General features: G+C 41.2%; 5 protein-coding genes across 5 annotated transcripts; 1 reads left to right on the top strand and 4 right to left on the bottom strand.

Moving 5' to 3' along the window:
• Nucleotides 1-1,064: 1,064 nt before the first annotated feature.
• On the bottom strand, nt 1,065-1,544 carry LOC132983341 (histone H3-like). Its single transcript, XM_061049615.1, has one exon. It carries the CDS (start codon nt 1,522-1,524, stop codon nt 1,114-1,116), a length of 411 nt encoding a protein of 136 aa, XP_060905598.1. The 5' UTR covers nt 1,525-1,544; the 3' UTR covers nt 1,065-1,113.
• A 216-nt stretch (nt 1,545-1,760) lies between these two features.
• LOC132983359 (histone H2AX-like) lies at nt 1,761-10,104 on the top strand. Its single transcript, XM_061049633.1, has 3 exons — nt 1,761-2,274; nt 3,984-3,994; nt 9,708-10,104. The coding sequence occupies exons 1-3, from the start codon at nt 1,895-1,897 to the stop codon at nt 10,100-10,102; spliced, it is 786 nt and encodes a 261-aa protein (XP_060905616.1). The 5' UTR covers nt 1,761-1,894; the 3' UTR covers nt 10,103-10,104.
• Nucleotides 3,121-3,936, bottom strand: LOC132983353 (histone H1-like). The gene has a single exon (XM_061049628.1). The coding sequence runs from the start codon at nt 3,918-3,920 to the stop codon at nt 3,300-3,302; it is 621 nt and encodes a 206-aa protein (XP_060905611.1). The 5' UTR covers nt 3,921-3,936; the 3' UTR covers nt 3,121-3,299.
• Nucleotides 6,918-7,349, bottom strand: LOC132983348 (histone H2B-like). The gene has a single exon (XM_061049623.1). The coding sequence runs from the start codon at nt 7,314-7,316 to the stop codon at nt 6,948-6,950; it is 369 nt and encodes a 122-aa protein (XP_060905606.1). The 5' UTR covers nt 7,317-7,349; the 3' UTR covers nt 6,918-6,947.
• Nucleotides 8,505-8,858, bottom strand: LOC132983358 (histone H4). The gene has a single exon (XM_061049632.1). It carries the CDS (start codon nt 8,841-8,843, stop codon nt 8,532-8,534), a length of 312 nt encoding a protein of 103 aa, XP_060905615.1. The 5' UTR covers nt 8,844-8,858; the 3' UTR covers nt 8,505-8,531.
• Nucleotides 10,105-14,494: the final 4,390 nt, after the last annotated feature.

Raw genomic sequence — 14,494 nt, 5'->3', positions numbered from 1 at the left:
CTTAAGTCGTCCCCTAGACTTTAAATTAATATTCATTCTTTATCTAACAGGGACACAATGAAAATGTCATTGTTCATTTTTAATGAAGCATTAGCGCCCCCCTCTGACCAGCAGCTGCAGTGTGACTCCTGTTAGACTGACTGAGCTCCACATTGACCAGGAGGTGAAGAAAACATTCAACATCTTGAAATCATTCACACCGAGTTGAAGGAAGATTATTACTCTTTTTATTCTGTTTCTAAACAAATGACACAACAAGCTGCAGCAGAGATCATTTCAGCACCTTGGACAGCGTGTTTCCTCAGTCCATCAATCACTTTTCTTAACTAGATTTGTTTTTTTACAAATAGTTGTGGATTGTGTGTATGTGTGGAGGGGGGGTCATATTTTTAACTAAAGTTAGTATTTTATCATCAGTATTTAATAATGATATGGATCTGTATGAGGAGCATCCTGTAGCATCTTAACCGTCTTTATGGATCACTGTTATATTTATTCCAAGTGGTCGTCAGTGATCCAAACTTAAAGGCCCGTAGAAATAATGGTATCAACTTCGATGTTTAATGGGATTCAATTATTTATTGTAAAAATTAGAACGTCTATAACGAAGTGATTCCTGAGTTCATAGTGTGTTCTGGTGATTTACTGAAGTTCTTGTAGCTGAACGATGATTCTAGAAATCTGCAACGAAAGAAACATGAGGGAGATTAAATATTGACAATGTCTCTTTATGAGATAATACATATTATATATACACATGTGTACTGTTTATATCTAACGGGCACACACAGCTGATTAATTTGGAACAAATTCAAATATAATTAAGTGGAGAAAAAAATAAATGTAACATACATGTAGTGTGTATTATGTTAATAACTTTGTAATATGTCTGTGCTCTATATCTATGGTTTCTATATATTTTATTTGTGACTACATTGTAATGTTATTGTGGTTGCAGTACTGTATGACCCAATTCGTTGACAACATAGAACTAGAATTATATGATAAAATCATCATCAATATAAATTAAACAGACAGTACAGGATTATCTCTTTAGTAAAATGTGGTGGCTCTTAAAAGAGCCGTTGTGGTTGTTTTGGAGCAGTAGACAGATTAAGCTCTCTCTCCGCGGATCCTTCTGGCCAGCTGGATGTCTTTGGGCATGATGGTGACCCTCTTGGCGTGGATGGCGCACAGGTTGGTGTCCTCGAAGAGACCGACCAGGTAAGCCTCGCTGGACTCCTGCAGAGCCATGACAGCGGAGCTCTGGAAGCGCAGGTCGGTCTTGAAGTCCTGAGCGATCTCACGGACCAGACGCTGGAAGGGCAGCTTGCGGATGAGCAGCTCGGTGGATTTCTGGTAACGACGGATCTCTCTGAGAGCCACGGTACCGGGCCTGTAACGATGGGGCTTCTTGACGCCGCCGGTGGCCGGGGCGCTCTTACGGGCAGCCTTGGTGGCCAGTTGCTTCCTGGGGGCTTTGCCTCCTGTGGACTTACGAGCAGTCTGCTTAGTTCTAGCCATGGTTTCTAGTCTCTGAGTAAGAGGTGAATGTGTCAGAGACTGGAGACGAGCTGCCTTTAAAAAGAGTGAGCGGATGTGAAACAGTGACGCCGCGTCAGATCTCTAGCCTCTGATTGGTGACAAAGTCGCGTCTGGAGCTCAGTCCCGCAGGGGGCGCGAGCCCCCGCCTCAATCTCCGCTGCTCATTGGAGAAAAGTTTTTCAAATCGCGGAGTGAAGCTGCGAGCGGGGCCGCCCTCCTCTGCTAAACTCGAAGCCTCTTTACTGATTGGAGGGGCAGGAAAACGAGCGCGCTGCGCGGACATATAAGGGGGACATCTGGGCACAGAATTTAATTCTCTCAGTATCAACTCTAGAGATTAACCTACACCATGTCAGGAAGAGGCAAAACCGGCGGAAAAGCCAGAGCAAAGGCAAAGACTCGCTCCTCCCGTGCTGGACTCCAGTTCCCAGTCGGTCGTGTTCACAGGCTGCTGCGTAAAGGAAACTATGCCCAGCGTGTTGGTGCCGGAGCCCCCGTCTACCTGGCGGCTGTGCTCGAGTACCTGACCGCTGAGATCCTGGAGTTGGCCGGTAACGCTGCCCGTGACAACAAGAAGACCCGTATCATCCCCCGTCACCTGCAGCTGGCTGTCCGCAACGACGAGGAGCTCAACAAGCTGCTCGGAGGAGTCACCATCGCTCAGGGAGGAGTGCTGCCCAACATCCAGGCTGTTCTCCTGCCCAAGAAGACCGAGAAGGCCTCCAAGAAGTAAAGACCCAAATACTGACTTCAACACACACAAAGGCTCTTTTAAGAGCCACCACGTCACAACAAAAGACAAAATCCCTCTCATACACAATTTTACTGTAGTAGCACATGTTACGCTATTACTATCACAATAAGTGCATTATATCATGCACACGTATGAGGATTGGGGACACTATTTATAATTAAATACAATTATCAATGGACCTCATATCATTGGAATGATGTGGCATATCACTTGAAAAAGTTCATACAGTCTAACAATGTTTTGTATTTATTCTATTGAAATTGAATATATATAATAGAGTAGAAATACATGAACATTTATTATATTAAAATATTAGCTCTCTGCATTTAGTTTGATCACAGTAGACACTGTGCTGTTCAGTATGGAGAGTGGGGAGAGATTAGGGGGGTTTCTACAGGACCACAATCTAAGAGTTTGTCCTCACCAAGACTCTGACCTGGAAGAGGGCCCGCTTTACACAGAGCTTTGTTCACTCAGCTGTTGAAGCTCTAAATAAGCTTCAACGCTGACCGGCCTATTTCATCGTCTGTGTTTCTTCCTGTTCATGTTCATGTGCCATGTCATCGTATATGTATACCTGTGTGCCAACTGCACAAAGCTGTGACAACACGTTTTCCCCTGGAGCACAATTCAGTGTTGATCACCGTACATGTGTATTTATTGTCTAAATTCTGTTTCTATAGATATGGATTAAGAAATGTACTGTATGTATTCAATTTATTACACTCATTGAGGTGTTTACACAAATACCTACATTATTAAATGATTATAGAAGTATAACTATCCTGTATTTTATAGATAATACTCTGAAAAAGTAATGACAGAATCTAAAAGACTGTGAGAAGTGTAAACACTAAAAGCTGATGTCAACATTCAGAGGTGATTATAAACATAGATTACATGATTCTAAATAATATATAATATTGAGGACAGACTCTTTAGTAGAAGTTGTGGGGGCTCTTAAAAGAGCCTTTGATGCATTGAATGCTGGTCTACAGATTTACTTCTTGGCCTTCTTGGCTGCAGTCTTCTTTGCTGCTGTTTTCTTAGCTGGAGTTTTCTTCACTGGAGTCTTCTTCACCACTTTCTTGGGAGCAGCCTTCTTGGGACTTGCAGCAGGCTTTTTGGTTACCTTCTTAAGTGGAACTTTCTTGGCTGCTACCTTCTTCGGGGACTTCTTGACTGCTGCTACTTTCTTGACTGGAGTCTTCTTCTTGGGTGTAGCTTTCTTTGCAGCGGGCTTCTTCGCCTTGGCTGGAGCTTTCTTTGCGGCCTTCTTCGCTGCTGGTTTGGCGGCTGCGGGCTCTTTCTTTGCGAGCTTGAAGGATCCGGAGGCACCACTGCCTTTAGTCTGGGTCAAAGTTCCCGTTGTTACCAGCTTCACCACGGCGGCGTTGATGCGTTTGTTAGCCTTGACCACATCCACACCTTTAGCGGCCAGTACCTTCTTCACGGCCGATAAGGACACACCTTTGCGCTCTTTGGACTCAGCCACAGCGCTGATGATGAGCGTCGGGAGGGAGGGTCCATCAGACTTCGGCTTCGGCTTGGAAGCCGATTTCTTCTTCGGGGTTTTCACCACCGGGGCTGCTGCTGGTACTGCTGGAGCTTCTTCTGCCATGTTGATCTCTCACTAGACGTGTGGCGTAGACCGACAAGAGGCGGGACTTATAGGGAACATGAGAACCGTAAAGAGTCAACCCACACAGACGCTCTTCCTCCTGTCTGAAATGTGGCGACACTTTGTGTTTTATCTTCAACTTTATGGGGATAAAACTCACACACAGAATCTGTTTGAACGGAAAAAACGTCCCGCATCAGTTAGAAAACCTTCATCTCTTCAGATTCAGCTCATGTTTGTGGACGAGGACTCTTTAATTTCATTACAGCAGGCTTCAAACCTCTATGATACCCGCTCTGTTTGGACAACACGCGGGGATTTTCCGTCACATTTCGGCTCCTAAAGTGTCTAAATGAGACCTGTGAAAGTTTTAAAACGATGATAGTGTAAGCAGAGACATCAGTTATTTAAATAAAACAAACATTAACCTTACACTTTGATGTGTTTAGTTTTAATCGGAGAGTTTTCTGTGGAGGTAAACACACGGAGGCTGTCGGAGACTCAGGAGGTCACACAGACTCACAGATGATGATGTGGGTTTGATCTCCAGGTCAGACCAAATGATAGATTTTATAAGAAGGGGATAAAGTTTAAAATTAGTACGATTTAACAATCTAACAACAGAGTTAACTGAATAAATCACATTGAGTTTCAGTTTGTGTGGTTACTGTCTCTGAAATAACCTTCTATAGTCTTACCAAAAATCACTGTACTGACTAATAACTTCAAATTAATTAAATGAATCTCATTCTCCTCAGCTGAGCTCACATCTTCGAGCATGGTTATTACATATATTACAGAGGAGAGTTATTTTCCCTCTCCTCTGTAATATATTTAATATGGATTCTAGACTATGGCTTATGATTGTCTTGTAAACTACATAAATATGTAAAAGTCATTCAACTTTTGGTTCATGTGAAATATAAAATACAACAGACTTCACGTTTTTTGTAGCCTATTCATTTTGAGGAGGTTTTCTAAAGTTTTGACAATCTGTCTTTGCTGCTCTGAAAGTCAGTAAAACCTTTTGGAGAAACAAATCAAATCAACAAACAACATCCTTAACGTAAGTTGTTGATTTATTGTTTTTATATTTAGTATTTCAATGTGTAGAAAATATGTTTATTTTACATTCTTAAACAGTGTTTCTCAACTGGTAGGTCGGGACCCAAAAGTGGGTCGCAGAGTGCCTGAAAAAAAAAGTGTCTGTGAAGTGAAGAGCTTTTTAAAAAATCCTTTATTGTTCTGTGTCTTTTTTCTGTCACATTTCTGTGTACCGTCTGAGGTCCAAACAGCAGAACTTTTCATGTCATTTTTCTGATTCGATGAAAAAAATATCAGAAACTACGGTTGTGATTTTTCATGAAGAAAGTAATGGAGGGGTCTTGAGGCTAGGCAACAACCACTGTAAACAAATATTAAAGGTACATTAATATCTGATTTGAATGAAAAACATTCTCATGCTCAGGGAGTGGTCACATTTATTCCAGCACTTTTATTTATTTAAATATCTCTTTATTAATTTGACCGGTATCATGATACAATAATCATTAAGGACATTTTTTTTTTTTGGTAACATGTCACAAACCCCCCCTGCCCACCCATACATATACACACGCAGACATGCACACACACATAGACACATTAATTACAATAAAATAACCATACCAGGGGGTAAAAAGAAAAGACAAGCACAAAACACAAACAACAACAAAATAACACAAAAATAATATAATAATACTAAAGAAAAATAATGATAATAATTAAAAAAACATGTAATAGTAAAATAAAAAACAACAATGATATAACAGTATCTATTCCTTTCTTCTTACATTGTTATACAGAGCATAGTTAGAGAATCAACTGTCCTGTAGTGTCTTTAATTTGGTTATATAATTGAGCACAGGGCCCCAGACAGATACTAATTTTTCACATATTCCAGCACTTTTACCTGGGAACAGTTGATATAATTGCAGTAGAGATGGTTTGGATCACAGCGGGCTGTGAGTAAATCAGCTGACTATAGTGTCATATTAACAGCATGTGAATACATAGAGAATATATTGAAGCCTTGTGTTTATAACCATTGCACACAGCAAAGATGAAAACAGATCTGAAGTTGTGTTTATTTGTTTTAATTAAGGGAGAAATCACCTTGACGACATCACCTGCATGAAGTTTCAACATCTCAGACAAATTCCTTTTGTTGTGTTATGAACTAAAATCAAGCTCTAGGCCTAAAAAGTTAAAGCCCTGTAGTTATCATAACACGTGTAAACATTCACATTTAGACTATAATGTAAAAAATAATAAATGTTAATATAGTTTCAGGCTGTGTGATGACTATATCATGCATGTAGTTAAAAAGAGAGTTAATCTGTTAAAAGGTTTAGGAGACCACATACTGTTAATCTCAGCATTTAAATTAACAATGTAGCTTCTTATAAAAGTGAACTGTGACAGATACAATACAAGAGTTCACAGACTTCACATTATAGTTAATATAAAGATAATTTCTTTAGAGATTACTTTCATGTTAGGATCAAGGTGGAGCAGTGGAAATTAAAGTTGGATTATTTAATTTACAATAAGAACAGGCAAAAGAAAGGACTCTTATAATAATCAAGGCTTGGGCAGCTGGGAAATCTGTTTTTTTTTAAACTGCTGCTGCATTAAGGTGAACACAGCATGTTTCTAACATTTGACTTCCTGCCTGAATGTCCTACTAAACTGTTTTCATTGTATTTCCTTGTTAATGGTTTAGCACCAATACACCAAGTTAAAGTCCTTGTATGTGTATATGTACTTGGCAACAAACCAAAATTCTGATACACAGTGAAATAAGATTAAATTAATGTTTGAATTGGAGTTCTCTTACCCAGAATCAATAGTCTGATTTAAGTGATTGACCTCTGTCTACTGAAATATAAGTGATTATTGTTTACAGCAAACAGGATTTCAGCTCTTAGATGAAGTGTTGGGTGGTCCTTAAAAGGACCGTTGTGTTGTTGCTGGTTATCAGTGGGTTTACTTGGAGCTGGTGTATTTGGTCACAGCCTTGGTGCCCTCAGACACGGCGTGTTTAGCCAGCTCACCAGGCAGCAGCAGGCGGACAGCGGTCTGGATCTCCCTGGAGGTGATGGTGGAGCGCTTGTTGTAGTGAGCCAGACGAGAGGACTCCCCGGCGATGCGCTCAAAGATGTCGCTCACGAACGAGTTCATGATGCCCATAGCCTTGGAGGAGATACCGGTGTCGGGGTGGACCTGCTTCAGGACCTTGTAGACGTAGATGGCATAGCTCTCCTTCCTGGACTTTCTCCTCTTCTTGCCGGTCTTGGTGGCTTTAGACACGGCTTTCTTGGAACCCTTCTTGGGAGCTTTCACGGTTTCAGGCATGTTTTCTGAGTGGTGATCTCAAAAACTGATGTCAAAGTCAGTGTCAGATAGCTGGTTATATTTGGTGTTGAAGCAAATGTCCATGTGCTGTTGCTCTCACAGGATTGGCTGAGATTTGCGCGCTCGGGGCCGTGCGTCATGTGGCGTGAGCATGCTTTGTCCGAATTCATTCACCGTTAACTTCATCAGTAGTTATTCTGGATTTTGACTTAAATGTAATTGAGTAGGCAAGAATTACTCTACAAATAAAACCTCAAGATACTTGACCTCATCAAGACATTTCAGCATGTAAGGTGCTGGAAGAAACCTGGAGAGTATCTGGAGAGGCAAATATAAACCTCTGGTGGACATTAAAGATTTATTCTATTGTTTTCTTTTCTATTCTAACTGTTCTGTTATAAGTGTTATTAGTCCTACAGTGTTTGACATGTTGCCTATAGCTCATCGATATATAATTATAGCCTACTTATTATTATGTTGGTAATGAATAGTCTAATTATGTTTGTAAAACATGGGGATTGAAGAATGTTATATTGGTAAAGTGTATCATTTTGGGGGTTATATAAATGTTAAAGAATCCATTTTGAGGTTAACTACGACTTTTCTGCATGTTCAGATAGATACTTTATTGATCATGAGGGAAATTCAAAACATCCAGTAGCAGGTTACGAAGACGTACATGACATGAAACATTCGTTACAAATTAAACCACAAAACCGTCGCCCCCCTCCCATACATATTAACCTCAAAAAAAAAAAAAAAAAGAACACCCCTAGATGATCAGATGTTCAGTTTATTGCCATTTGGAGCATAAAAACCACATTGGAACAAAGACACAGGACAGTAAGAATAGAATTGTAGCACGCAGTGGTTTCATTTCCACATTTCAAACATTTACAGAAATATAAACGTTGATTGTCAGAATGTAAGGCAGAAACGGGACTTCGGATTACATGTAGGATGACTCAAGGGTGACGTCATTGTCGCCCCGTCCTGACGGTTCTCAACGGGTGTTATTACGGCTACAACGCGTCAACTTGTCACACTACTGCAACAACCTCTACTGTTAACAATAACACAAACATAACTTCACTTACGGTCACCTTTAATAATCTTCGTCATACAGTAAATTGCAGCTAGGAATTACTCTTCAGCTTAAGTGTGCGGCTCTTAAAAGAGCCTTTGGGTTTCAGTGCGAGTGGGTCAAGATCAGGTTTAACCTCCGAAGCCGTACAGAGTACGTCCCTGTCTCTTCAGGGCGTAAACCACATCCATGGCGGTCACGGTCTTCCTCTTGGCATGCTCGGTGTAGGTGACGGCATCACGAATCACGTTCTCCAGGAACACCTTCAACACACCACGAGTCTCTTCGTAGATCAGACCAGAGATACGCTTGACTCCACCACGACGAGCCAGACGGCGGATAGCGGGCTTGGTGATTCCCTGGATGTTATCACGGAGAACTTTACGGTGACGCTTAGCGCCTCCTTTACCGAGTCCTTTACCTCCCTTTCCTCTTCCAGACATGTTAGCAGATCAGTTTTTAAGAGCTGACTGATCCTTACCAGAATTCACGGTTTTCTATATCTGGTTTATGAGAACCTTATAGAAGACAAAGTCTACTCTTCTTCTTCTTCGCTCATGTATTTCAAAAACAAAATCATTTCAAGCATCAGCGCCCCCCTCTGATCAGCAGCATGAATCACGGACAGCGTAACTCCTGTTAGACTGACTGAGCTCCACATTGACCAGGAGGTGAAGAAAACATTCAACATCTTGGCTTGAAATCTTTCACACCGAGATGAAGGAAGATTCTTTTTATTCTGTTTCTAAACAAATGACACAACATGCTGCAGCAGGGATCATTTCAGCACCTCGGACAGCGAAGGTCATAAAAACATCCAGGAGAGGAGGACAGGAAGCTCTATCAGCTTCTTTCAATAAATGATATCTGAATATTGAAACAAAAAGAAAGTCTATAACAACCCAACACAAAAATATAATATATTTAAATAGCACAAATTCAATAAATATATTAAACATACTGATGAAATCATTATCGTCATTTCTGTTTCCCATCTCGCTTTGGTATTGTCTGCAACTGTCTGTGTTTCTTGTAAGATAATAATTCTGATCCGATCCATTTATCTCTGATATTCTTTAATTGTATTATTTATTTTCACTACAAATATTTTATCAAAAAGGACTCCTGCAGAGCCATGAAAAGTTGTTCGAATTGCGGAGCGAGGCTGCGAGCGGGGCCGCCCTCCTCTGCTAAACTCGAAGCCTCTTTTCTGATTGGAGGGGCAGGAAAACGAGCGCGCTGCGCGGACATATAAGGGGGGACATCTCGGCACAAAATATATTTCTCTCAGTACCGACTCTAGAGAGTAACCTACACCATGTCAGGAAGAGGCAAAACCGGCGGAAAAGCCAGAGCAAAGGCAAAGACTCGCTCCTCCCGTGCTGGACTCCAGTTCCCAGTCGGTCGTGTTCACAGGCTGCTGCGTAAAGGAAACTATGCCCAGCGTGTTGGTGCCGGAGCCCCCGTCTACCTGGCGGCTGTGCTCGAGTATCTGACCGCTGAGATCCTGGAGCTGGCCGGTAACGCTGCCCGTGACAACAAGAAGACCCGTATCATCCCCCGTCATCTGCAGCTGGCTGTCCGCAACGACGAGGAGCTCAACAAGCTGCTCGGAGGAGTCACCATCGCTCAGGGAGGAGTGCTGCCCAACATCCAGGCTGTTCTCCTGCCCAAGAAGACCGAGAAGGCCGCCAAGAAGTAGAGACCCAAATCCTGACTTCAACACACACAAAGGCTCTTTTAAGAGCCACCACATCACAACAAAAGAGAAAATTCCTCTGATACAGGCACCTACAGATGACTAAAAGGTTAACTGAAATAACAATGTAAATTGAAAACATGATTAATAAGGAGTGTGGTGTCCCTTTAACTTCAAGTTTAGATGCAAAGAACTGCATGAAGTCAAACGTAAGTAAACGGGGTCAAATCCAAACACCATGTGCAGGATTCTACACAAAAACCAGGACGATTATCTTTCCCACATGACTTTATAATCCAAACATTTATCTGGTCATCAGTATAAGGTTCAGATCAATTATGGTAAATGTTGAATCCTTACAAGTCAGTCAAATAAATGTTTAAAAATTGCTTTACATCGTTATTGCATTGACAGGTTGGATTTGTGGCTCACTTCATAGTTTTGAAAAGATTTTGTGTTTCCATGAAGGGAAAAAAAATAAACAGACACAAGGACATTAGTGCCACACAACCCCAGTGTCAAGATATTACACAAATATCCAATTTAACAATGTGGTGATTGATTATTAATTATTACTTTTTATGAATGAGTGGTTGCTGGTTTAAGTCCTTAAATGGATGCAGGACTCTTTAAAAGAAAATCAATGCAATTCCTATTTATTCCACATGGAGGAACCAGTGCTCCAATTGTGGCAAGATTTACTCTCCAAAGCCAGAACTTGTTTATTTTGTTTTGTGTATCAGGTATGTGGCACACTGTATGAGGGAAAGACCCTGAAATCCAGAATCAAGCAGCACCTTTACAATATTAGGAAAAGCAGGCTGACGCAATTTAATCTTTTCTACCCTCACATTTTCCTCTTTTACAAATAATACAGGATAGAGGCGAAAATATCTAAATCTATTGCTATTTTATATAAAGTGAACATGCTGTTAAATCAACAGCCACTACACTTTGTACTGCTCCCAAATGATCCCATACATTGGTCACTGTATGGAAGTGTGGGGGAGCACAAAACAAACACAGAGCCAATCTTCATTCTTCAGTAAAGAGCCATAAGAATTTTAATTAAATCCACCTACAGAGGACCAACAAGCCCACTCTTAGTACTCTGAAATTCATGGACCTGGTCCACTCTAAAACCATCCAAATCATGTACAGAGATAAGAATGATCAGTTGCCAAACAGTATCCAAAGGTTTCTTTTAAGCAGAGAGAAGGACAGAAAACCTCACAGCAATATTTATGTAAAAAAAAAAACAAGCAGTAAGGACCAATGCGAAGCTACACTGTATCAACATCTGCAGTGAAGAAATAAAGACAGGAGAGTTCAAACACATTTTCAAGAACAACATATTTAACAGATGTATAATGAGAAAAATGTAATCAGTGTCATTTGTGAGGTCTGTACCGTCTACCAATGAATGTCTGTAATATATTAAATCTGTTCCTTTTCTTACTAGAGGACAGATATCTAAATTAGCCCTTGTTGGACCTTGGATACGGGTAGGACTGGATGTGTTTTTTCACATTGTCCTACACCCTTTTTTGAACATGGACTAGTTAAGCCATGCAATTGTGACATCAGCAGAATGTGGTCATCAGAGCAGACTGAAGCCTTATCCAACCTTTAACAAGTGCTCACCTGTCCTGTCTGTCTGTCTGTCTGCACACAATCATTAACAGCCCCCCCCCCCCCCCCCCCCCCCCCCCCCCCCCCCCTTACTGTCAGTGTAACTCTGCTGAACTGAGCATGTAAAATCACATTGTGTAATCATAGGAGTGTTTCACTGGTTTCTTAGGTGTTACCTTAGGTCATCCTTCTATCTGCTTATTGTAGCCCCCCAACAACAACGACCTTCGTATTTGACTCTAAATGGGACCGTGAATAACAAAGTGAACATCATGTTGTATTGAAGAAGACTCGATCTATAGATTGAGACCATAAACTCAGGAAAATGTTCAATGTTCAATGTTCAATCAGCTGGGAATTCAGAGCATTTTATCCTCCTACTTTTTATTAAAAACCAGTTGGATCGCCCCCCCTGCTGGACATGAGAAAGAATGCAGGTTTAAAGCACTTCTTGTTCAGATGTTAAATCTGTTGTTGTTGGGTTTTTTTGTTTATCAGTGAGCTGTTTATTGACTGACCAGAAAAATCGGAGTGTTTACGCTGCCAGTTAATCCAACAAACAGCTGAAACAAAAACTGCTTTCATCAGGTCAGGAATTCAAAGAGGATTGCTGTGAGGACCGTGTTTGCTTGTGACAGGATTACGATTTGTAGTAAAATAGCTCAAGACAAACGCCTGAATAAACAGACAGAATACAACTTAGTGACTCCGTCCAACAGATGTGTTGACCCCTTCGTGCGATACAGAGTCAATAAAAACAGAAGTCTGAGATGCTCAAAGGTGGAATTTATGACGGTACTGTGAGACACAAACTGCAGAGTCACACATGTATAACAAGCGGAGAGGAACTTGAAAGTGAAATTTCACCGTCTGTACACATCACAGCAGGTTACAGGTTATAAACAGCAGCAGGAAGATTCATCTGAGCCTGTTATGTAATGTGTTATTTCTTACATTTTCTCCTCATGTTCTCACCTCCAGCTCCCTGAAACAGTGAGCTGTGTTTACTCATTTTCAGGCCGTGTTGTGTTAACACCTGGGTTATTTTTTATCAGATTAGATAGAGAGTAATGACAGCAGTACTTTGAACAGCCTTGGTCTGACAGGATACACTGCACTAAAAGTGTTTCCACTGTTTATTATTTTACTGACCGTTTTATCTCCTTTGAGCCTTGTTTTTATCTGGATTCAGTTCATTGTTGTTTTATGAGGGTCATGATGTTTTAATTTTCTTTTGTACTTTGTGGATCGTTTAAACAGTGCAGGAAACAATGTCTACGTTTAGGTTTTTTTTTTTTTTAATCAAGCTGACCTGTGAGGATTGGTTATGACACTGTAAAGAACACCTGTTACACAGAATAAGGTTCTTAGATTAGGCTTTGGAGAGGTGATTTATCATCGACTTTTAGGAGGAAGGCAAGATCCTGGGTTTGGTTGCAACCACAGGTGTTGTAGTTTGGGAGGGGGGGGGGGCATCCACAATGCTTCGGCACTGTAATGTTTCCACAATTAGAAAACCCCTGCCCTATTGCATACCATATACAAACTCTTTCACAATTAGAACTTGCATTTATGCAGTGTTTTTTGTCAGTGATACTCTTAATACTCTTATACCTGCACTTCTAAGAACCTTTAAATGCATGTTAGTGTAGTTTGGTCTCACTCTTTCTACCTGGATGTTTTTTTCCTGTGTGTTCACTGTGACGGGGATCAGGAGATGAGGAAACAACCAGATTAAGATGCCGGTTCAGATTAGCCTCAGCGAGCAGGAGGAGGGAGGCCAGGGCTGCCGGGTCGGTGTGAAAGAAACTAACCCAAAACTTGCCAAACAGCGTCTAAAGCTATAGCCCAAAAACCAGCCCAATGCCAGAATTCAGAATAAGGACGTAAAATCTCTGCCACACCATATTTCTCTACACAGTTGTTAAATATTTCTGTGAATGTGTAGAACGTTTCACTAAAGCAAAACTAACCTGCAGCTCTGTCCCTCAAATTCTGTCTTTTTTTTCCTTTTCCTCCCTGATGGTCAACTCAAAAAGTTGCTTCACTGTATTTTAAACTTACACTCAAATAAATACAGGTGTTAAAAGGTTGTTCTTCTTGTTTGTGTATTTTGGCATATTATAATCCCAATTTAAAGGTGCATACACCACCTAACAGCAGGTTGTTGTTTACAGAGGTTTTGATGGGAGTCAGAGGCAGGGTGGGCGGGCACTAACGTCAATGACTGTGTACGTGCAGGCGGGGCTGGGAGAGAAATCGGGCACACTGTGAAGGGGCCACAGGTCAGATTTGAACTTCTGGTCTGGGGCCCCAAGTAGTTGCCTGCCTTGCCTGTTGACAAGCAGCGCCTCTGCTAGAATGGATTGAGAGTTGGATGAATCCCACCCAGTTCAAAGAGCATGTACAGTATCTGCTGACTTCTGCGTCGAACGTGCCGAGGTTTGAACCCTGATCATGCATGAAAAGCATGCGCTCTGCCACTGAGCTACATCCGCTGTGCATGCAAGGAAAACACAGGACAGTTCAGCCACCAGAAGTGTAATAAGTAACACTTTCACTGACGTTACAATATTTTGAACGGCACAGCTTGTTGTTAAATGATTAGTCAATACTACTCGGACTACAAACAGAAACAACAACACTTCACATTCCACATTCAGACCTCAAACCTTGTTTGCAAACTCACTCTGGTCCGAGGGATTTCTAGAGTGTCGTCTGCTCAGTGATAAAAATCATATAAACCAGTCAGAGAATCAAACA

The sequence above is a fragment of the Labrus mixtus genome, chromosome 11, assembly GCF_963584025.1.
Source record: "Labrus mixtus chromosome 11, fLabMix1.1, whole genome shotgun sequence".
Taxonomy (NCBI): domain Eukaryota; kingdom Metazoa; phylum Chordata; class Actinopteri; order Labriformes; family Labridae; genus Labrus; species Labrus mixtus.
This window is presented reverse-complemented; position numbering and strand designations above follow the sequence as displayed.